Source organism: Choloepus didactylus, chromosome 4 (assembly GCF_015220235.1).
Source record: "Choloepus didactylus isolate mChoDid1 chromosome 4, mChoDid1.pri, whole genome shotgun sequence".
NCBI classification, from domain to species: domain Eukaryota; kingdom Metazoa; phylum Chordata; class Mammalia; order Pilosa; family Megalonychidae; genus Choloepus; species Choloepus didactylus.
Genome location: NC_051310.1, coordinates 50570433 through 50594182, shown reverse-complemented (window position 1 = coordinate 50594182; position 23750 = coordinate 50570433). Strand labels below are relative to the sequence as shown.

Below are 23750 nucleotides of genomic sequence, written 5' to 3'. Positions count from 1 at the left end.
GTTTATTAATTGTGCTATTTCATTGAGGAAAAAATGCAAAGCAGACAGAACACTGGAGTAACTAGCTGGAAATATTCCACTACTTCATGGGAAGCAACTTTCTAAAGGATTTCTTTGCAGGCAAAACTCTTGGTCCAGCCAAAATAGCACTGAAGTGTGCCTTGATATAGTATATTCAGGAAGAAATTCTCCCCCAGTTTAATGAATTAAGCTTTACAGCTTTTCTGCCTCCAAAGCATAGCAGTGATTTCTTTAAGATAGAAACACAATTTCCTAAAATAGATTGCTAATGACTGCTTTCAGTTATTTATTTAAGGAGGGTTGTACCAGATACTGCTTATATAAATTCCTATAAATAACAATTTTATAATTTTCGTAGTATTATTCCTGTTCTGTAGGAATATGCTATTGTTGTGGCTGTTATCACTACATCTTATTTTGATATCCCTCAAAGCATCTTTTATTTTATAAATAAGATAAAAACATTGGTCATGTGAAAGAATAGAAAAGATATTCCCTATTGGTAGACAAACTGATATATCAATTACTTAACACAAGAGAAAATAAAATTGCAGTTTAAATAAAACCTATAAGATATTTGGTAGAGGAAATGAAACTAAGTGTTTCTGTAGTTCCTTTAGTTGATGTGTTGTGATAATCCAGAAAAGCACTGAAAAGTGAATATGTGAAGATAAAGCATTTGGCTGACTGTGTACTTATTTTATTTGAGTAAAGCCTAAATGTTAAACTAGAAGCCATTATTCATATTCATAATGTCTCAGACATCAAAAAGTGCTTCTAATTTTTGCAACTAAAAAATGTATGATGACAGTGATGGAAGTGAATGACTAGCCAGACACACTGACCTGAAAGATAAGAGTTAGGATTTGAGCACTGTATTCAGTCTCCACATAAAAGTCTAAATCTTTTTCATTCTCAATTTGGGCATTTTCTGTAATTAAAGATATTTTTATAAAACTAGAAAATAATAGATCCCAAGAACGATTTGGAGATTAAGATGTATGTCCCTATTGTCAGAAATTACAGTTAGAACTGTCTGCATGAAGCTGTTAGTTTGATTGTATTTTATGGAACAATAAAACTTTATTATTTTGCTCCTGGTAAAGGTATATGCATTTCACATTTACTAAATGTACAATCTATACTTGTTTTCTGCTGATTAGAAACAAAAACCCTAGTTAAACTTTTTGAGAAGTACTATCCTGATATCTTGCTCACTAACTGAGAAACTGATATAAAATGTGTCATATATAACACTGAAATAAAAGCCTCCTTGCTTAAATTCTTAGAAGAAAAGTTGGATTTTTGTTGTTGTTTTGTTTTTTAAAGAAAGAGCAGTAGTATTTCCTTTCTCTCATGCTTCGAGTGACTGATTGTAGACTTTTTAGAGACTTTGTTCATATAATATATAGCAAAATGACATTTTCAATTTCAATTTAAATAGAAGTTAACATTTCCATCAAGGTTTTGGAATGATAAATTTAAGGAATTGTGTCCCTAAATAACATTTTCACTTAATATGTTTAGGAATATTAAAACAAATTAGCAATGATTTATTGAATAAAATAATTATTTTTTTAAGGCATTCACTTTAGGATATGTATATTTGCAAAAAAAAAAAAAAAAAAATTTACACATTCACATAGGGAAAAAAATTCCAGTTCTAAATTTTTGCAACTCTGTTTTTTACCTTTATATTCTAAAATATATCCAAAATCTACCCCTGTAATATTGTTATTGAAAACTCTTTCATTGTTAAAACACAAAGGTTTCTTCTATTCATTATCCAATTATATATCCCAAGTTCAAAACTACATTGTCCTTGTATACTGTTTGGCATTATATAAATATATATTTTTAAATAGTTATGCCATCGAAGAAGTTTCTAATTCTTTGATCAACTTTGATAATAGATTAAATTTCAGTTTTCTTTTGTTCTTAATTAGTAAAACTTATTTTTTCAGCATTTTACTATTCCCTTTCCAACTTTGTAGTTATAATATGTAAAGACCACCTATGGTTAAAAAGGCTTATTTCTGCATACCTAGAGGTCTTTGGTTATGAAAGTCCAGAGGATATTTTTTTAATATATGGCAGTTTAAAGGAAACCCATGTCTGTCTTGAGAGGACATATTAAAACTGGCTTTAAGAAATGATGAGCTGTATCTCTGACTCATAGGAGTTGTTTATTGCTGCACTAGGGCTTAGTATCTGCTAGTCAGCTTCTTTTTAGTATAAGCACTATAAGGGTAAGCACTTTTAAAACTATAATATTATACAAATGCTTTTACTACTCATTTTTACCAATGGTGTTTTTACTGGTTAGAACGTGAAGCTAAATGGGCTAAGGATGTGATTTGGTTCTTTTATGAACTATTTAATTTTCATCTTTCCTGTGACCACACTTTTGAAAATGTGAGATGAAAATGTAATTTCATATTCTTTTATGTTGAAAAAAGAAAGTGCATGCCCTACTAATTGTGGGATAATAGTACGTATTGTTCCTATTATGAACACATTCTCATTATCCTGGGTAGACTGGAAAAGTGAATGTCTCTGAAAGTATGATACAACTTTATCTAGGTTTAACTATTTGTATACCCAGTTTTTAGGAACCATTGCCAGTGAAAATTTACCTTTAGACAATGTGGTATGCAGTGCTACTGAGTGACGGGTAGGGTTGCTCTTAATTGATTATTCCATTTGAATTAGTGCATTTCCTAGACAACCTTGGAATTTGCTAAGTTCTGTCTATTCTAAAAGGACTCTGGTTACAGACCGTAAGTCTTCAAAAGTCCCCCCAAAGTGGTCACTGCTTAAAAGTTAGTCTGACCATCTAATAGCTATAAGGTGGTTGCTCCTAACTTGAGGATCTAAACTAGGAATTTGCAGACTTGATAATGGGAGTGTTTGAGCTACTTTTACTACTTCAGAATGCCTAAGAGAAATCATTGAAATTTGTTCACGGAGTAACTTCAAAATAGATATAGAGAGATGCCAGATAGGTAGATAGATAGCTCTTAGTCAGTGACCAAAATTACATTAATTCATGTGCTGACACTGGTTACAGAAACTTTTGCTTAATAAAAATGGGAAATAATTATTATGTGCAGTTTGAGAGATAAAATCTTTTAGAACGTAAGATATATTAGGGAACCATAATAAAGAGTCCTTGGTGATTCAAAAAAAAAAAAAGTGAAACCTGTCACTACTGAGTAAAAAGACATGTTCTACCAAGACACCCAAATATCACAGGCATTTTGAGCTATATTTGGGAGAGGAAGTTAAAGATTTGATGCAAGAAATTATTGAATACCTTTATATAAACCACCCAATTAAGTCAAACAGTCCATCTTTATTGCAGGGTGTTACAGAGACTTTTCTTTTCTCATGCTTATGTCTAGTCCTGGTTGGCCTGAGTCATAAGAATTATAACATGCTTATTTTGTAGTAGAGGAATAACTTTCTTACCTTTAAGACTTGGCACACAAATAGTTTTGCATAAATGTGAAAATTATATTTTCTCTTAACAGCTGTGACATCTTATGAAGATCTTGGACTCTTTGCATTTGGATTATCTGGAAAGGTATTTTTTTTCCTTCTCACTGTGTCCAAAACCCAAATAGGCATTTCTTCCATCTGTTTCAAGTTAAAAGTGACAAATTATGGAAAAAGAAATTAGGGGAATAAGAGGAAACTATAGTGAAAAAAGAATGATGGGAAGAGGAAGAAAAAGAGAAGAAATCTCTCTCTGTGCCTTTCCTAAAAAATGCATCAATACATTTAATTCAACACTTAAATCTTTGAGTAAATTTCAGCCTGATGAAGGAGAGCAGTGACTTGAATAATTTTAAAACAGTAACAATGACCTATTTTGAGCTTTCCTTATTAATGATTATGTTCTCTGAACAAATTCATGTAAATACAGAAGAAGAAAAGTTTAGGATTAAAATTATAACATGACTATTTACATAACCAGCCATTAGAAGATCATATTTAAACCAAACAGTGCTCAGATTATCTGGTTATCCCCTCATTTATAGGTGAGGAAAGGAAGGCCTAGGGAAATTAAGGGGCCTGCTTTTCCATTACATAAACCAATACCAGATCCTGTGACTCCAAATTTACTGCTTTTCTTACTTAGAATAAGAAATAGCAGCGGTGTTTGTTAGGCACTCATTTGATATAGGCATACTAAATTAATTTAAGAGGTAGGTGAAAACACTGCCTTCTTTTACAGTCAGGTGGTCAGGAGTTAAACATTACTATTAGTGCTGTTGTACTTTATTTCTGAAGAGCTATTATGCTTCTAAAACCTATATTCATTTTGGTTCAAGACAGGAATTGTTTCTTTTCCTTTGTAAATCTGTTATTTGTGTTGTTTGCTTGTTTTGTTTTTAAGCTAAAAGGATACTGTATTTTGAGGTGACTAAACTACCTCCTAAGAAGTTAGTCTGGGGTGGAAAAGACAGTTAGGAAATAGGGGGAAATCTATTTTTACATTTAAACTATTATCATTTTTAAAGTACACAGGGGGATATTTAAATCTTATACCATGTAGTCTCATGGCTTGAACCTTACCTTAGTAATGTGAAACCTGAACAAAATAAAGTATATGTTATCTGAGGGTAAAGGATTTTGTTAATCATTACTGGTAACAGTTTCTCGTTCCTTAATGATCAGGATGTTTGGTATAATCATTGATCAGTTTCCTGCATCTATTTTAACCAAGAAAGAAGAAGAAAATGATATTTGTATGACAAAACTCCCAATTTTATTTAATGTGATTTATATACATGACTCTTTAAGTATCATCACTGTTATTTCACATTAGTATTTCTTCTGTATTCCTTGTATAGCAGCAATGTCTAAAAGAAGAGTATGGGTTTTTGAGAGTCTCCTTTTCCTAAAATTCTAGAGTAATTGCAATATAATTTTAATGTGTGCACCCATTTCTTAGTAGGCAGGTAAACCAGACAACAAGCTCTGAATCAGGAGTTGTTATTGTTTGCTTGCTTCATATTCCCTTCCTACTTCCACCATTGGGTTGAAACTGTTCTGTTTCCTTCTTTCCAGATAAGATATAGGTATAATATATGATATGGTAACATTGTTCTGAAAATCAGAGATGTTTTTGAAGTGCTTTGAAAATTTTAAGGAAAATTTTTAAAAATTGTCTATAAATTGATTTACCTACTCCACAAATAAATATTAATGAGCAAATATCATATGCCATGCACTGTGCTAGGCACAGAAGACATAGATTTATCTATCAATCAATAGATAAATACTTTCTAGATCTTAAATGCTTAAATTCAGCCAAAGAATGGGAAGTGAACAATAAGTTTATATTATTGCTTTTTGCATTACATTAATAGAAAAGAAATCCAAATTTCATGTATTACTGACAGTATCAATTGCATATGAAAGGTAGTGTACAAAAGTTCAAAATAGTCTTTTCACAAATAACCACGGCATTATGGAACTAATTTTTAAAAGGATTGACATACAAAATTCTTTCTGGAAAATATTAGAGTGGTAATAACCACACCTCCAAAGACTCCTTGCCAAATTTTCATATCACTATCCCTGCTCTGTAGATCCCAAGGCTTCTAGGTTCCAATAACATAGATTGTTTCCTGGGTAGGTAAATGCCATGCCTCTGATGGAATTCCTAGTAGAGATGGACCCAAAGGATGATCTGTTACCAATCCATGTAGAACTGAATGATCCTAGAGAGCTAGTCAGCTTCAAACATACATTGGAGGTTCAGATCCACAAGGATATGAATGATTAAAAGGCTCACTCAAGTGAAAGCAGAATGTTTAGCCATTTCCTCTGAGTACATCTGATTACCAAGAATGGGCAAAGTGCTATCTTGAGTTTCCCTGGAATCTCATCAAAGATCATCAGCTAGCAAGCCTGCAGGATGAACTTAGTCCTCAGGCATATTTTGTTTGGCTCAATTTTTTTTTTTTTTTAAATTTTTAACTGGTTGCCAACTAAGAGTCATAACATTTTGAAATAATTTAATTTCTTAAAAAATCAGAAGCTCTGGCTACACTGGATCCACTTTCTTACCTACCAATAACAGGCTACAGCTCAGTAGCAGCTTACCCCATTTTGAAGGGGAGAGATTCTCCAATAAGCTACAGTCTTACTACCTAGTATTGTCTTACATTCAGCCCACTTCATGTTATTGAATTTGAAACACTTTGCCTAAATTTTCAGGGCCTGAAGATGTTGGGCTCCAGAGTTTTTTGCTCTAGATTTTATTAATCCCTGGGACAGGGATATTCAAATTCAAAGACTTGGTGTATACTAAGTTAATACTCTCGGAAGACAGTATCATTTCCTTTTATGCAATACGGCATTGGTATAGCACACTCCAAGCTGTCTCAGTACAACTACAAAAGCATTGTGGTAAAACCTCAAGAAAGGGAGATTGAGACCAGCTAGATTCAGTTTCAGCTTTTTGGTACTTTGATAATCACCAATTACTAGCTTTTAACACTTTTAAATGTTTAAAACTGACTGCCAAGAAAACTCTTGAAAATGTTATTTATAGAAACAGTGGAACTATTAAAGAAAGACTTTTATGTGATGATTATTAATTTTATGTATTATAAACAGCTGGCAAAATTTATTCTTTTCAATTTCTCATCATGACTTCTGCATCTGTTTTTAAGTAATAGTTCTTGGATTTTAATAAAATACTGATTTTTTAATATTACTTCCCTTTCATCTTCTGAAGTCATTTGTTCTTTTATAGATGGTGGTGGCGGGCACCATAATAATTCAGAATATTGGAGGTAAGCAATTGAAAGTGCGCACTTGTGCTTAGATGTAATGGAAATGATTTCTTCCTTTTGGTTTCTTACCTCACTAATATCTGGGAACCTGAACCTCTGTAGATGTAGGTTTCTTCAGAAGGGCTGTGTGTTGACCTCATTCTCTTTTTTGGATCCTTTTTTAGCAGTCCTTGAAATAATAGCTTCTAGATTCAGTTCCATCTAAACATTGGAAGTGGAATAGGAGGTACTTCAGTCTTGTTATTATGTCTTCAACACATTGCTAAAACATTTCCCCTCTACCTTTGTCTCATCCACTCCCACTGGAGAATAATGCTTTAGTGGGAGTGGTGTTCCATAGACTATGAGCAATCAGCTTTGTACAAACAATGTTGTCTTGTAACCAAGAAGTTAAAAATGACCTAGTGGATTAAAAAATAAACAAATCTGAGATAAATAAGAAACATTCTCAAATGTCTTTTATCCTGTTCCCATTAAAAACTGATTCTAGAACTGATTCCAATATTGAGAACCATATAAAAATAAAAATTGTTGTTAGTTACACTCTGTTATCAACCAAATGTATTAAACATTTAAATCTGAAATTTGGGAATTATGTTTGTATGTGTTGTAAAGAAGTTGCATTGTGCTGAACAATATCTTCATTTTCTTTTACCAGTGACTAAGGAGCTAAGTAAACATTATTAGGTTAAAAGAAAATACAAGAAGGTTGACATGCTTCTTGGATCTTATACAAGGTTGTGTGATCAGAGGAAGTTTTAATTTGATTTCGTACACATAACAGTTTGAAATCATTTAAAAATGACAATTTTAATAAAGTTCAACTCTGATACTCAAGATCTGAGCTATTGTACATTAAGTATTGTTATGGGTTGTTCAACCAAATTCCACATTCTTTAATGGGTTTGTTAATTTAGGAAAAAAGTTAACATTCCATCAAAGAACTGTGCCTGCCATTTTTTTGGAATTCATGTTTTAACTCTGAATTTTCACAGAAAAAAAAATGTTATTGAATGAGAAGGCGGCTTTCTTGGTTGCTTTCCAAATAATTTCCTTTTAACGCACACTGCTTCATACTTTACACTGGCAGTCAGGAAAACCAGTCTCTTCCTTTATGAATCTGTATGGTGTCCTTCCTTTTAAGATCTGCTTTGGAACAATTTATTTTATTTTAGCAGATATGTATTGCAAGACTATGTACTGGTAATGTTTTGGAATATGAATGTGATTGTAATATATTCATTCCCTCATCATCCTATCTATATGAGTACCAAGAATCATCACATTTTATTTAGATTGGGTTGAACTATTGTTTAGCATTTTATGTAGAATTTTCAATCCAGGAATTCGGATCCACACTGTGACCGTGGCACCCCTGCCCACTGTGACATTCTCTATAACTTTCACTTTGATCTTTTCCTTGTGCTCTAATATTACGTGTAACTGTTTTTAGACATGACTCTATTTTATCACTTGCTGTTATTAGATTGAAGTTATCTCTGTATATGCTTCTCTCTCCACTATGTCATAAAATCCTTAAGGACCAGGATTGAATCTCATTTCTCTTTGTACTTTCAGAACCTAGCATAATACCTGGGACATAATCAATCTTTGTTAAACTGAATGGAGCTGAATATGCTTTGTATGAGCTATTTACAAATACTTTCTAATATTTTAGATATATTTATTAAGAAGATGAGAAAAAAGGTAGTAATAATCACTAGCTTCAAATATTTGAAAGGTCAAACATGAAATACTGAAAAAGAGACTGGACTCAAAAAGTGTTGTTCCAGAGTACAGAATAGGTTTTAATAGATGGAAGTTTAGAGTGAAGCTGGTTTGGTTCCTCATTAGGAATAGCTTTGCAACCAAGCTGTGTGATAATAAGGATGCCTACAACCCTTTGAGCATGCTTCTTATCCCTGGAAACATTCAAATAGCAGATTTGGCCAACTGTCAGAATGTTATAGAGGGGATTCCTACATTTGATGGTGGATATATATCATCATTCTCTCCCAACTCGTAGTTTGCTGGCTGACGTGCTTGCTTGCTTTCGAACTCGTTCTTTTTAAAAAGAGTTAGAAGCAGTCATTGCAATTATTAACCTTCCTCAAATTCAAAAAAGCTGGTATTGCTAATCTAGTTTTTAGAATAATGTTCTCATGATTTTCTTCACATTGGTTAAAAGTTTATTTATTGAGAGCCCCCTGAGTAAAAATTGTTTTAGAGACTTTTTTCAGTAAATGTTTTCACTGTTTTTTTCCTTTTGTTTTGGCCAGATGTGAATAAATCATTACTTCATTGTAATAAAATGTGACTTGTGAGCAGAACACTGGAACCTTGACTTCTCTCTAGTCCACTCTCTGCCATTGGATAGTCATGAGCTTTGGGGAAATCCCTCACTCTCTCTCTTGAATTCAGTTTCTCCTTTGTAAAATGACTTTTGAGGAGGGTGGGGAGCAGGGAGCACAGGGTCCCTTGCCCCAAAATTCTAATTCTAATTTTGTACTTTTGGAAGCACATTTATTCTTCCAGGGCATTAATATTTTTAGTACAGGAAAGTTCAATAGAAGGGCTATATTTGGTTCAAAAGACGATGTGGCCCTTCCTTAGGTATCTTTAACAAATTGGCGACTGTTGCCCTAAAAGCCTTCACAGATGCTGCTCTTTGTCATTAGGAAAAGGGGATCATACCTCAGTTCTTGGGACTATCTTTTGGGATAGCGTTTGAGAGTGAAGTCTGTAATTTTAGCCTTAAGAAATAGTTTCTTGATTGATATAAATTGGGTCTGTGGAACTCTTAAACAGTTACTGGTCCATGTATGTAAGCTTGAGAAAAAATAACGTACTTATTTGGGAATATCTTCAATATACTGTGGTTTATTATAATATACATGGTTTATTTAATGTTATTTCTGCAAAGTGGATTTTGACCTTTTTCTTTATTAATCAAAAATACATTGAAGACAATTGTATAAAAATGTAACTTATGAGGGGTGACAGTGAGATTGGGAAAGCCATAAGGACCACACTCCCCTTTGTCTAGTTTATGGATGGATGAGTAGAAAAATGGGGGAAGGAAACAAACAAACAGACAAAGGCACCCAGTGTTCTTTTTTACTTTAATTGCTCTTTTTCACTTTAATTATTATTCTTGTTATTTTTGTGTGTGTGGTAATGAAGAGTCAGGGATTGATTTTGGTGATGAATGTACAACTATGTAATGGCACTGTGAACAATTGAATGTATGATTTGTTTTGTATGACTGCATGGTATGTGAATATATCTCAATAAAATGAATATTAAAAAAATACATTAGTTATATACAAGATGATATAAAGTGTAGCATCAGATTGAATTTTTGTACTTCTTAAGTGCCTATCCGAATAAAATGGGGTTCACATTTTTTGAAAGATAGGAAGTTTATCATTAGTATAAATAGTCTGAGTTTTTGCAGAAGTCATTTACAACTGAAAAATAATACAACAAATTCTGTTAAGGTAACACTTTCTACTAGATACTCTAGATATACTTATTTAACCTTCATATCAACTCTTTAAGGTGGATGATATTGCCCTCATTTTATACAGGAAGAGATCAGTGCTCAGAGGGGATAAGTAACTTGCTCACCTTTACCCCGTGATAAAGCCCATACTCAAACCTTACCATCTGTCTAATTCTAAAGTCTTTATTCTCCCCACTATGATATAGTGTTTGAAAATTTGTAAAAAGATGAAATATTGAGGTTTTGGGGCAGAAACTATGTTTTCATTTATATTTTCCTAATTTGACCTACTTTCTGGTAGACAAACTCAATAAATAATATTTATGGAATGCATTGAGATAATTTAAGAAGTCTTACTTAAAAGCCTAAGATATCTCCTCAAAAAGACAATTTTATATGCTATATAAATGATCAAAATTGGAAGCTCATAGAATAGTCTGTGGTTTAGAATTATATAAAAATTAAAAAAATATTTGGAAGAGTTAGATCTTAATCAAAAAAGACAGTTAAAATAAAGTATATTGAAATATTTTTGAAATCAAATGTTTTCAGTTTAGACAATTATGTCTTAGATTAATGTTTCCTAATTTGTTATTTGTAACATTTAGACATTTCTCACTTTCCTTGGGATACAATGACCCTGATAAATCTATGAGTAAAAAGGAAGTGAGAGGCTTTTAAAAGCAGTATTGCTGTTAATCAATATTTGTTCTATGGATCTTTCAGTGAAGATACAGTTTATTGCCTACATCTCCATATTCCATAAATCTAAGTAATTTGCTCATTCATGTATGTCCCTAATGCCTATCACATAGTAGGCATTTAATAAGTATTATTTATTGTAAGAAGAAAAGAAGGGGGTGGGGAGGATTGTGGGAAGGGTAGGAACCTTCAGAAATCTGTCTCTCCACCAAAACAACTATTAAACTGGCAGGAACTCTCTGAAACAACTATTTTGAAACTAGACTCTAGTGGAACACTGTGCAGCATCTATGGTGAAGCAGGAGGACAACACTGGTGAATTGTGATAAAATACCAGTGAATTTCACCCTCCCTGCAACAACTACCACCGCTTCCCCCATTCTGGAGGCTGGCAGCAGTAGGGTCTGGAGGTTGGTGGTGCCAGGGTGGGACATAAAGATGTAGTTCTCCAAACTATTACCAATGTATATAGAATTGAAAGCTCAGTTATCAACCTTTGTGTTTATGGTCAGTTGATTTTTGACAGGGGTGCCAAGCCCACTCAGTTGGGAAAGAATAGTCTTTTTCAACAAATGGTGCATGTGTAAAAGAATGAAGGTGAAATCCTACCTTGTACCTCATAAAAAGACTCAAAATGGATCAAAGACCTAAATATAAAAACCAGAACTGTAAAACTCCTAGAAGAAAATATAGGGAAGTATCTTTTGGATCTTGTCTTAGGCAATGGTTTCTTAGACTTTACATCCAAAGCACATACTACAAAAGATAAAATAGATAAATGGGACCTCAACAAATTTAAAACTTTTGTGTATCAAAGGGCTTTATCATGAAAGTAAAGAGACAGTTTACACAGTAGGAGAAAATATTTGAAAACCACATTTCTGATAAGGGTTTAATATGCAGAATATATAAAGAAATCCTACAACTCAATAGCAAAAAGACAACCCAATTTAAAAATGGGCAAAAGTTTTAAATAGATGTTTGTCCAAAGAAGATACACATGAAAAGATGCTCAATATCCTTAGCCAGTAGGGAAATGCAAATCAAAACCATAATGAGATACCATTTCACACCCACTTGAATAGCTACAATTAAAAAGAAACGGGAAATTACATGTGTTGGAGAGGATATGGAGAAATAGGGACACTCCTTCATTGTTGGTGGGAATGTAAAATGGTACAGCCACTGTAAAAGACAGTTTGGTGGTTTTTCAGAAAGTTAAGTATAAAATTACCATATGACCCAACAATCTCACTTCTACATTTATATTTATATACCCAAAAGAATTGAAAGCAGGGACTCATATGGATATTTTCATACTGATGTTCGTAGTGGCCAAACTGATGTTCACAATTGCCAAAAGATGGAAGCAACCCAAATGTCCATCAGTCAATGAATGGATAAATTAAATGTAGTATATACTTATGTTCCAGTTTGCTAATGCTGTGGGAATGCAAAGTACCAGAAATGGATTGGCTTTTATAAAGGGGGTTTATTTGGTTAAAAAGTTACAGTCTTAAGGCCATAAAGTGTCCATGGTAAGGCATGAATAATAGGATACCTTCACTGGAAAAAAGGCTGTTGGCATCTGGAAAACCTCTATTAGCTGGGAAGGCATGTAACTGGCATCTGCTTGCTCCCAGGTTGTGTTTCAAAATGGGGTTCTCCAAAATGTCAGTGTCACCTTCCAACAGCTATCTTCAAAGTGTGTCTCTCAGCTGCAACTAGCTATGAGCTCCTTCCATCTGAGCTTTTATAGGGCTCCAGTGAACTAATCAAGGCCTATGCTAAATGGGCAGGGCCACATTTCCATGGAAACATTCAATCAAGAAGTCACACCCCAATCAAAGGTGTCACTCAAAGTTGAGTGGGTCGCATCTCCATGGAAACAATCAGAAAGTTCCAACCTGATAAACACTAATACATCTGCCCCCAAATGATTGCCTTAAAGAATATGGCTTTTTCTGGGGAACATAATATATACAAACCAGCACAACATATTATGGAATATTATTCAGCCATAAAAAGAAGGGAGTTCTGATATATGTGACAACATGGATGAACCTTGAAGACATCATGTAGAGTGAAATAAGCCATACCCAAGAGGACAAATATTGTATGATCTCACTGGTATGAGATAATGAAAATAAGCAAATTCATGGAGTCAGAAACTGAAACATAGGTTACCAGGGAAGTGGGGATAGGGAATGGGAAGTTCATTCTTAAATTGTACAGATTTTCTATTATGGGTGATGGGAAAGTTTTGGCAATGGATGGTAGTGATGGTAGCACAACATTGTGAATGTAATTAACAGTGAGTTCTGTTAATAACTGAGTTCTATATTTCAATGTGGTTAAAAGAGGGAATCTGAGGTTGTATATAGATTATTAGAATAAACATTTTTAAAAGAGAAACATAAGCCTGTACAACTTGAACAGTGAACCCTAATGTAAACCATGGACTAAAGTTAATAGTAAAATTATATAAATGTTCTTTCATCAGTTGTAACAAGTATACCACACCAATGCAAGGTTTTAATAAAGGGTAGCATATGGGAACTTTTTATTTTATGAATGATTTTTCTGTATACTTTCAACTTCTCTAAAAAAAAAAAAAAAGAATGGAAGGAAGAAGAGAAAAGAGAGGGAAAAGCCAATGACCTGACTTGGTACTCTTTTATGAGAAAAAAGTTGATTGACTGGGAAGAGAACACCAAAGGATGTATAAATGAGCATATAATTTCTGTAGGAAAGAATCTGTCTGAGCCTCACAGAAAGTATTTTTTTCCCAAGACTAGTCAGGCACCAAGTGTTAGTCACAGGGCACTAGTGCCGTCTAACTAGTTGATTGGAAACATCTACTGTCTTTGAATAATCCTTCGACTTTGTAATAGAAAAAAAATGTAATGCACTTAATTTAGAGCTTGTATTCTAAGTTTATGGGAACATTTTCCTTTGGAAATGGAGAACCATGTAAAATACTATTTAAAAGCAATTCCTGATCTCCTCTCAACAGTAGAGAGGCCAAAATGTAGGCACCTGAAACAGGCTAGAGACAACCCTCAGCTGCCCATTTCATCAGGAGCTAGAGCAGTATTTCCCAACAGTCATTGTTGCTAGGGCTCAAAGTCAAAAAAGAGGCAACTTGGAGTTTAATATTTAATGTCTGCTATAAGCAAGAGGATTCTGGCTTACAGAGTTGGATTCTGATGGGTTACTAGTAAAGAGATTAAGAACTGTAGTAGAAAATAAGTATAGGTGGTTTCCACAGAGTTCCTTTAATTGTTGCATTATGTCATTTTTACTAAAAACCAAGGTAAGTAGTTAATTTCACATTAATTTGTACATTTAGGCCAGAGTACAAATTGGGTTGGTGACCCACCCAACTGTGAGTGACACTTTTGATTGGGGTATGACCTCTTGATTGAATGTTTCCATGGAAATGTGGCCTGCCCATTTAGCATGGGCCTTGATTAGTTCACTGGAGCCCTATAAAAGCTCAGATGGAAGGAACTTTTGACAAAACTAGTGTCAATTGATTATTTTTGGTTTTATATCTTGCCCAGCCCAAAATGTGTAAAAGCTCCTTGGATTATATGAAACTCTTATTTTGCTCTTATAAAATATGAAGGACTGCAACAGATAGCGTATTCTTCCCTTAGTTCTTTAATGTTCCAGTTCTTTAAAGAAGTTTAAAGATTTTATCACTGCTACATATTGTGAAAGGAGAATCCCAAACAGTAGTAGTTGTACTGAAACCTTGAAATTCCTAGAATTTTTCAGGTCTGGTACCAACTCTCAAACCTTACTCTAGCAGCTTTGAGTAATACCTCAGCATTTTTAAAATTCATGATTTAATATTATAGAAGTTGGAAACCATATCAGTTGACTTTCTTGCTGTACTTTTTTGTGTAAGTGCTAAGTCTTTGATTTGTACCATTTGTATTGTCTTCCTGGGAAACTTGGATTGAGCATGCTGTTACAGCACCATCTGCTGGTCAGCTCATCTGCAGGAAAACTAACTTTTTTGAGCCTTGACAGTATTGTCCAGAAATTCTAGAAAGGACTGCCTTAAAATAGGAGGGGTACAGGATATTTGGAAGGAGAGACTTTTTCTCAAGTACTTCCTTTGGCAAAATTTACTAGTAACATGTCATTAAAGGAGTTTTGAACATGTATTTCTTAGTAATAATTTCTACTGGAGTTTAATTATAGGATTTTCAGAATAGTAAATACATGGTCATTTAGACTTTTAACTATGTTTTAAGATTTTGATAAATGTTAAAATAAAGAGATATATTTTCTTAGGTTTATAGAAGAGAACACTTCCCTGCATGTATTTTGATTTCAGTTTGTGAGCATATTAAGGAAATGGTATTTATTTGCAGTGTTTTAAAAAATAAAAATCCTTTTTAAAGAAGAGATTATATGTGTTGTGTACTATTTTGAGTGGGTATAAATTTGGGTGGCATTGGCCACTTAGTAGGAACACCAGGTTAATAGGACACATTGAATAGAATCAAGCCAGTTACTATCATAACTAAAAACATGTTTGAAATAAAGCTGAAGCTCTCTTAGAAAGGCAACTTATTATTTCCTCCCTTAGTGCATTTGTTTGTTTAGGGCTGGCTGACTAATCCTTTAAGAAGTTGCTATATTTCCCCCAAGTACTGAAAACCTTCTTCTGTTTCTAAAATAGCTGTAAGTAATCCTATCTTCAGGCATGTATTTTAAGTGTTTAATGCAAAGGGTAATTATCTTTGTAAACTAATGATTTCTTAGGCCCAGCTTCTAATTAAGCCCTTGTCTTTTTTTTTTTTTTTTTTTTTTTTTTTTTAAAGGCTGTATACTTAACAATGACAAATTGGGAACCATTTTCATAGTGCTGGATAAAGATAGTCCATAAGAATACAGGGTTTTAGGGAAGAGGGACTGGTTTTTGTGTTTATTTTTTAGATTTCAGTGCAGTGTTAATAACTCAGAGATGTGAGAATAGGAGGCTTTCTCTTCAGAACTACAGTCATAGCACTTTGATGCAGTAGAGTCCTATTACGAAAGTCATCCGCTCTTCTGGGGAATCTTGGACTAACCACTTCACCAAACCAGCTACAAATCTGAAATGAAATGCAAATGAAAATTATAAGTGTTTTTAAAGTTTCTAACCAAGTTTCTATATTATAGAGATTCTTTATTCTCTTTCAACCCAAGTACTGATGAAAAAGGAAAATAGAATAATTCTGGGGAGTGGCCCTCTTGATTTTTTTTTTTTTTTCCTGTCCCTTGGTTGATTTCTTCTTCACTTTGCTCCTACACATTCCTGTAGTTTAATAGTAGAGCAAGTTTCTCAAGCCAGAAGGCCTGTTTCCATCATTAGCGATGTAGTCTTAGGCAAGTTACTTGTTTGTGCTTCCATTTCTTCATCTATAAAAGTAAATAATAATAATATTTACCACATAGGTTTGTTGAGAAGATTAAATGAGGAAATACTTGGAAATCACTTAGAATACTGCCATGTATATACTAGGTGTCCAAAAACAAAAACGTTTGCTGTTCTTATGGTTCTTCTTCCAGAGTCCTTTCTCCTTTTCTCTGTTTTTAGTATCTCTCCCCTCAACTCCCAGGCTCACAACTCATTTGTTTCTCTTTATGGTTAGGCTCAGCCAACATTAATACCTTACTACTATTGCCTGATCACATTTATATGACAGTTGCTTCTCTACATGATCAGTTTTTTTTAAACTTTTAATTTTGAAATTTCAAACTTACAGGAAAGTTGCAAACATAACACAAAAATAAAACAGAGAACTCCAATATACATAAAAATAATACAGGGAACTGTAATATACCCCCACCTAGATACCCACATTTACCAACTTTTAACATTTTGCAACATTTGTTATATCATTCTTTCTATGTCTATTTGTCTACCTATCTATCATGTATCTATCTGCCATCTCTAGCTAATCTATCCTCTAAGCCTTTGAGTGTAGGTTGTATACATCATTCTCCTTCACCATTTAACACATCCATGTTTCTTTCCTAATAATAAGGATATTCACTTATATAACCACATTAAGTACATGTTCAAGTCTAAATGGTGTTTTAAGATACCTTTAACTTCTTTTGACAGTTTTTTTATTCCCTTCCAAGGATAATTTCTATTAAATGAGTTCTATTAATTATGTTTAAAATGAAGGCAAAAAAAAAAAAAAACCTATTTAGTTAATGTGATGAAACAAAATGATTTGTGGTGGCTGAGTATCTGTCATCAAGGTATATCTTCTAGCACTAATATTGGCTTTGGTGAAGGGGAAGCTAGAGCCAATTAACTGTAACCATAGCTCTTATAGATGACCCTGTTACAGCTATTAATTTAGAGTACAACATGGTGTGTCTTGTATTAGGAATCTATACTATGCATCGATGTCAGGAGAAATTATTTACAAATTCTTGCTTATGACCTGTCTCTAAGGTAAGACTTTAAACAATTCCTTATGCCATTAATAGAAGATGTGAGACAAAAGGTATGAATCTTCTCAGATAAAAACAATGGATATGTGAGCTTTCCTACTGATATTATATCTAAAATGTTCAGGTTTATTTTACTGAGCAGATTGTTCTTTTTATGTGAATCTAATTAAAATGTATTTCCTACCTTAATGTATAATTGGTGATCTTTTTGTGTTTCCTCTCTGTATTATATAATATGTTAAGATGCTAGTCCTTGAATGTAAGTTTACTTGTGGTTAAGAAAAATAATTTTGACAGTGAATAGAGTCGTGTCTTCCTTTGTTTTATTTGCTTAATCAGTGGGGTTTTTCCTCCAAAGTGAGCTCTGTATTTTTGTATCTCTTAAGACATGCATCAACATTTTCTAGGTAAGAAGCAGTATTTTGCATGTTTTATTATATTTGTATCTTGCATGCTAAGGTTGTTTTTTGAGTGAGAAACTTATGTTTGGTGAGTGCATATTTCTTGAAGTATACATGATTATCTGGAGTGAAATCTAATGAAATAGGATTCCCATTTGAAAGACAAAGAGTTAAGACTACAACAGAGGATGTAAGTGATCAAATGATTAGCCGGGGGCTAATAGAATTCTGGGAAGAATGACAGATTGTATATTAGAGAGAAATATGATCTCATATTCATTGAAGCTTTTTACAACAAAAGATCTAACAGAAATAATAGAAAATTACTGAAAGAGATAAATGTCTGAAACTTTAGAAATGCATGTGGTGTTGGATTAATCCAAGCAAGAAAGACTGATGGGCAGATAATAAATTACATTGTATAGGAAGCCTGCATTCCTTGTTTTCAAGGTACTTTTTCCTTTCTTTTTTTTCCCTCCTTGTAAGATATATTTAAGTAGCTCTAGGCCAGTTTCAGAAAATTCAATTCATGAGTCTCATCATCACACCGTATGTGTATAGTTCTTTGGAATAAAGTATTATAAACAAAGACTCCAAGTCCTTGAGTGAAGGAGGTTAATTTAACTTTCCTTCTGTTTTGTGCCAGATTGATAGCATTTTCCTTAAGAGCATATGAACAATATAGAACATCTTTTCAGATACAAACAATTACAATGCCCATAACTAAAACAGAGTTTGCAGAAATGTTTCAATGAGTTTAGTCAACAGCTGTACTTCTGGGGAGGAAGAAATAATATAGTCATAAACTGAAATATATATGTATTATTTTTTATTTTTATTATTTGTATATATATTTCCCATTATAAACAAGTGATTATTTCTTTATTTAACTGTTCTAAATTTTATTTTCCCATAGGTACATGTTACTTTACTAAAAAATTTATGAGAGTGTGTGTGTGTGTGTGTGTGTGTATGAGGGGGTTGGGGTTACTCTTTACCTTTATACAAATTGACATACAAACTTAATCCAGGTTTATATAATCCTCCCCCTAGATTCCTGTACTATGTCGTGGTATACTCTATGATATTGTTTGTATAACCAATATTTTTTAAACTCTTGAATTAAAATCACAAAATAAGATGCTGGCTTGCTGTTTGTTACATTTTATATTTTTAAATACATAAAATTAAGTATTTTTTTAAAACATTTTAAACTTTGGAAATATATTTAACTATTGGTTTGCCTAAAATTCAGAAACCTATGATTTGTTTTCCTTTTGTAAAGGCTTTAACTCTGCCTAAAATATAAGCAAACTATTAACACTCACTTTAGGAATCTTCCTTGGGAGGGGATTAAGGACTGTGATGAGATCTTTTCTTTGCCAGGGTTAAGTGGTCATAACAGCACCGTAATATTCCTGGAGAAGTTCAGCTACTTTCAAATAAGTTGGTTGAGAAATACATATTCTTCTTCTTAAACTATTTGAAACTTTTAATCAGTTTTTCTCTAGACATTTGCCCTTCAAACTTGACATTCATGTTCTTAGTTTTTGTAGGTCCAAGGAGAAAGTGAAATGTTTCCTAAAATACAAATAAGGAATAAAATTAATGTGCACACAGAGAACACTTTTTATTCTTTGTGAACATTTTTTTTTTATATACTTCAGGGGAAGAGAGATTTTTACTTTGTAAAACTGAAGTTCTGATTCCAAATCATCTGGATTTCTTTATACTTAAGCTTGTAAGCTTAAATTGAAGTATTTACATATAAATGAGTTCTGTATTCTGAAACCATATTAAAATATTTCCTAGTATAGGATAGAAGGTTTATGGAATTTGTTTTTTTCATAGCTACTTTGGAAATAGAATCATTATTAAAATGCTGTAACTGTAAAAGCTAGTTATGTCTTGGATCCTATCAGATAAAATGCTAGGAAGATTCTGAACTGTATAATACATATAAGCTCTGTTAATAAAGTGGAATAAAAGCTGGAAGTTTTGTCTCTTTAATATGTTTAATGTTTTCCATTGAATCTCTGTTACAGAGGACAATATTAAATGCAATTTATTATGGATTCTGTTTTTGTCTTATAATAGCATGTTTATAATGTTGGGGGAGAGGATAACAGAGAAAGGAAGAGAAGGAGAGAAGGAGTGACACTTCTCAAGGGGGAATCTGTAGTAAGCAAGAACAAATGAAGTTATTAATGATACATGATAAACTTCCACGTCAGTTATTACTAAACTAATCTCTAGTGCCTTAACAGAGATAATTCCATCCAAGAAAGTTGCAAAGCATCAAACAAAAATTTCATTTTTAAATGGCCTATAATTGAGACTCTTTCTCTTACCTCATTTTCTTTGAACTTGAAATATAAACAAAGGATACTTAATGAATTTACCAATGAACTTCCCTTTTCTGCAAAGGCATTTGCCTCCATTCCTGATAAACATCTTTGAGAATTGTGCAGTATGAGTTAATTTTCCATATGTTGTCATAGCCTTCAAGTGTTCCTGGATTAATAGATATTCTTTAGTGGTTAAAAATTATACAATTCTTTTTATTGTTTTTACAGCTATGTCATCTTATCTTCTAATTATTAAAACAGAGCTTCCTGCTGCTATTTCAGAATTTTTAACTGGAGACCACAGTGGGTAAGAAAAAATATTTCACACAGTGTTCATTCATTTATTAACTCAATAAATCTTGTGGGAAGTGAAACAGACATAGTCCCTGCCCTCAAGACACTTACAAATTGGGGGTTGAGGCAGGGCATAGTAATAAAGAAGGAAACACTCAGCAGCCATTTACCGATTATCCATTATGTACAAAGCACTGTGCTTTGAATCATCAGAAACATCAGAGAAAATCTTTGCTCTGTGCTGGGGTGGGGATGGGAGACGAGATAGGGTAAGAGGAGTATGAGATAGATTTTGGAGAAGAGTAAAGGGGAAATATCTGTGTATATGGAAGATTGGACCAGGGGATGGGGAAGGCTGAAATTACTGACAGTAAAGGTCTTAAACAAAGGAGGGGAGTGGATAATACTGATGTCACTTCTCAGGAAATCATAGTGATAAAGCATATAGCAGATACTAGTATGAAATTCCTGTTATTAAGCATGATAATAAAAAATAAATTATTTGCAGGGACTTAATTGTTTCATTTTCTGTTTCCTTAACAATATTATAAACAATACTAAACCACATTATATCTCCTTTCTCCTGCCTTATTTAAAAAATGCTGGGGCCTAAAGACTATTGGCATCTCTTTTTGTGGGGGGAAAAAGAAATTAATTATGCTTCCTTCACTATGTAGAACAACAGATTTTGAGAAAAATGAACTTGAAAAGACAGAATAAATCCTTTTAATTCTCATCAAATTATCAGTTCACATAGTTTTAAAACCACAACACAAAACCCGGCAGGCTTTTAGATTTAAGTTTTTGGTGGTTTTGCTCCGTATTTGAACGTGCTCTGGAATGCAGGCCAAGTTTTCAAAATTTTGTTTTTAGCTTTTAAAATTTGGCTTCCATTTAAGAATTCTACTTAGGCCACTGCAGAGGCATATTTGTAGGGAAAGTACTGTGTATTTCATATCTGAATAAGAATCATCTAGAAAATGTGGTTGAAAGAAGGTAGGTAGAAGTCCTTAATGATTTTTCATCACCAGAAGATACTGTTCCCTTGGAAAGTACTTTCCATTTTACAAGATTTCCCCATCCATGGTCACGTTTGATGCTCAGAACTATCCTGCTTTATCTAGAACTTTATCTAGTTACGTTTTAATTTTTATGCGCTTAGTTTGATAAACAATTGCTGCAAGAAATGGCTATATGAAATTTACTTTTGTTTGTTATACAAATGTTGAAGACAGCCTCTTATTACTCAAACTCTATGTGAGAAATTTCTTTTATAACTTAGGGCTAAGAAGAGTTTTATTTCCTCTGAGGAACTCAGGGCAAGATGACGTAGAATAAAGAATGCTAGACTAAGAGTCAGGAGATCCAGCTTTGAGCCTTAGAATCTTCACCTGGGGTAACGGGAGCACCATTATTGCCTTCTTAAGGAAGAGTTTAGGATGAACAAATAAGATATTGTACATACACATGCTTTTACAAGCTGATACCTTAATATAAATGTGGAGAATTAAGAAATTCCGGTAATAAAACCTTAATATTAAAGGTGGTGTTTCCTATAGTGCTCTCACAGCCAGGAAGTTCAAAGCCAAATTTAAATATACCACATAAATTATGTTATTCATAATGATTATCACATGTATTTTCCTTTTTCTTGAGCCTGAATTTGGTGGTTTCTATTTGCATTTTATTTTTGGTCATATATTTTTGTGGAAAGAAATGGGATACAAATATGTGTAAATTTTTAGGTAAAGTAGTATGTGGCAGAACTTTTATTGAAACTTAGGTCTTCTTTCTCTAAAAGTGATTTTTTTACCATGGTTTCATTTTAAATCAATCACCATTTATATCATTGGGTTTTCTTTTTTTGTTGGTTGTTTTTTTTTTTTTGTTGTTAAGAGAGAATTAACTCTCATCTCACTCATTTTAGTAGAAAACTGATTAAAATATTATTTTTGCATGTCAGAAGTGAATTTTCTAAACTGCATACTGCAAAACACCATGGCCAGTTTCCATCATCTGTCATGTTTTTGTTTTGTTTTGTTTTAATTTTGATTAACTTTGTTAGAAACTTTATTTTTGGTAATTAAAAATTTTTATTTTGGGGTGGGGATTATGCCCCATTTAAGTTTTTGTTTTTGTTTTTAACCATAGGACTGCATTTGTTTTGTTTTGTTTTTCATGCATGCCTTTATTTTATTTCTCATCTACCCATACACTGGAGTCATGGTGTTTTAAAATTGCTTATCTTTATAACAACTTCATCTTGTTTTAAATCTAGCAAATATTCCCATATTTTAGTTTTCAACATTTTTAAAAACATTAATAAATGGCTAATTATATTAATTAGTTAAAATGCAGATAAATTATCAGTCTTTAAAGCTTAATGCTGTAAAATAATTAAGAAACAAATATTGTGGTCATTGACTTAACTAACTATATAGGACTTTATTTCTAGATAGAGTTACGTAGCAGTATTTCTTGTATGAGATCGATATGCTATTGTATGCTTTTGTTTTAAGGTTTGATTTACAATAAAACAAAGATCTCTCAGGTATGCTTATTTTCTGGGTTATCTGTCAGATTTGATGTACCTTTGTTTATCTTTTAAAGATGTTATCAAAAAGAAACTGTGTTCATAATATTCTGATTTCAAAAAATTGCTATTAAAAGTCCATTGTTATAGCACTTATACCAAGCATTTATGATGCATCTATAGTTTTCAATGAATTTTTTAACATATTTTATATATTTATATTTTTTAAATCTATAGCTTTTAAAAGTTGGAAGCATTCTGTTAACATTTAGTGATTTTGTCAGGGCACTATGATTGACACAATTAAGTTGTCTTGCATTTGAGTTACATAATTGATATGGGATGTAAGATCCTAATTCAGAACATATGATACTCTTGTCCCATTCCATTCGAGAATGAAATTAAAGCAACTTATAAATAAATCTGGTTTTCATTAAAATATGGGAAAAAAACATCTGCATGCCAAAGCATTTGCAATACAGCTAAGGATTTATACTCTATATTTCATACTTGGAGCATTTTTATCATAAAGGATTAAACCCACAGATCAAATAAGTTTCCTAGGAAGTATAAAACTTTTTACTCTAATTCTTTTGGCTTAAAGAGAATGTATATTTAGATCCCCATAGGAAAACAGGAGTTCTGTTAGATAATTCTTCCCCT

At 32.7% G+C, this 23750-nt stretch overlaps 1 protein-coding gene across 4 annotated transcripts in view; it reads left to right on the top strand.

Moving 5' to 3' along the window:
* The window catches only part of SLC38A6 (solute carrier family 38 member 6), a 59113-nt gene that overhangs the window by 17592 nt on the left and 17771 nt on the right, over positions 1–23750 (top strand). For all 4 annotated transcript variants that reach the window (XM_037832591.1, XM_037832589.1, XM_037832590.1 and 1 more), the window contains 3 exons: positions 3555–3607; positions 6794–6833; positions 20489–20567. In XM_037832591.1, the coding sequence (XP_037688519.1) occupies positions 3555–3607; positions 6794–6833; positions 20489–20567 (172 nt within the window). The remainder of the gene's footprint in view (positions 1–3554; positions 3608–6793; positions 6834–20488; positions 20568–23750) is intronic.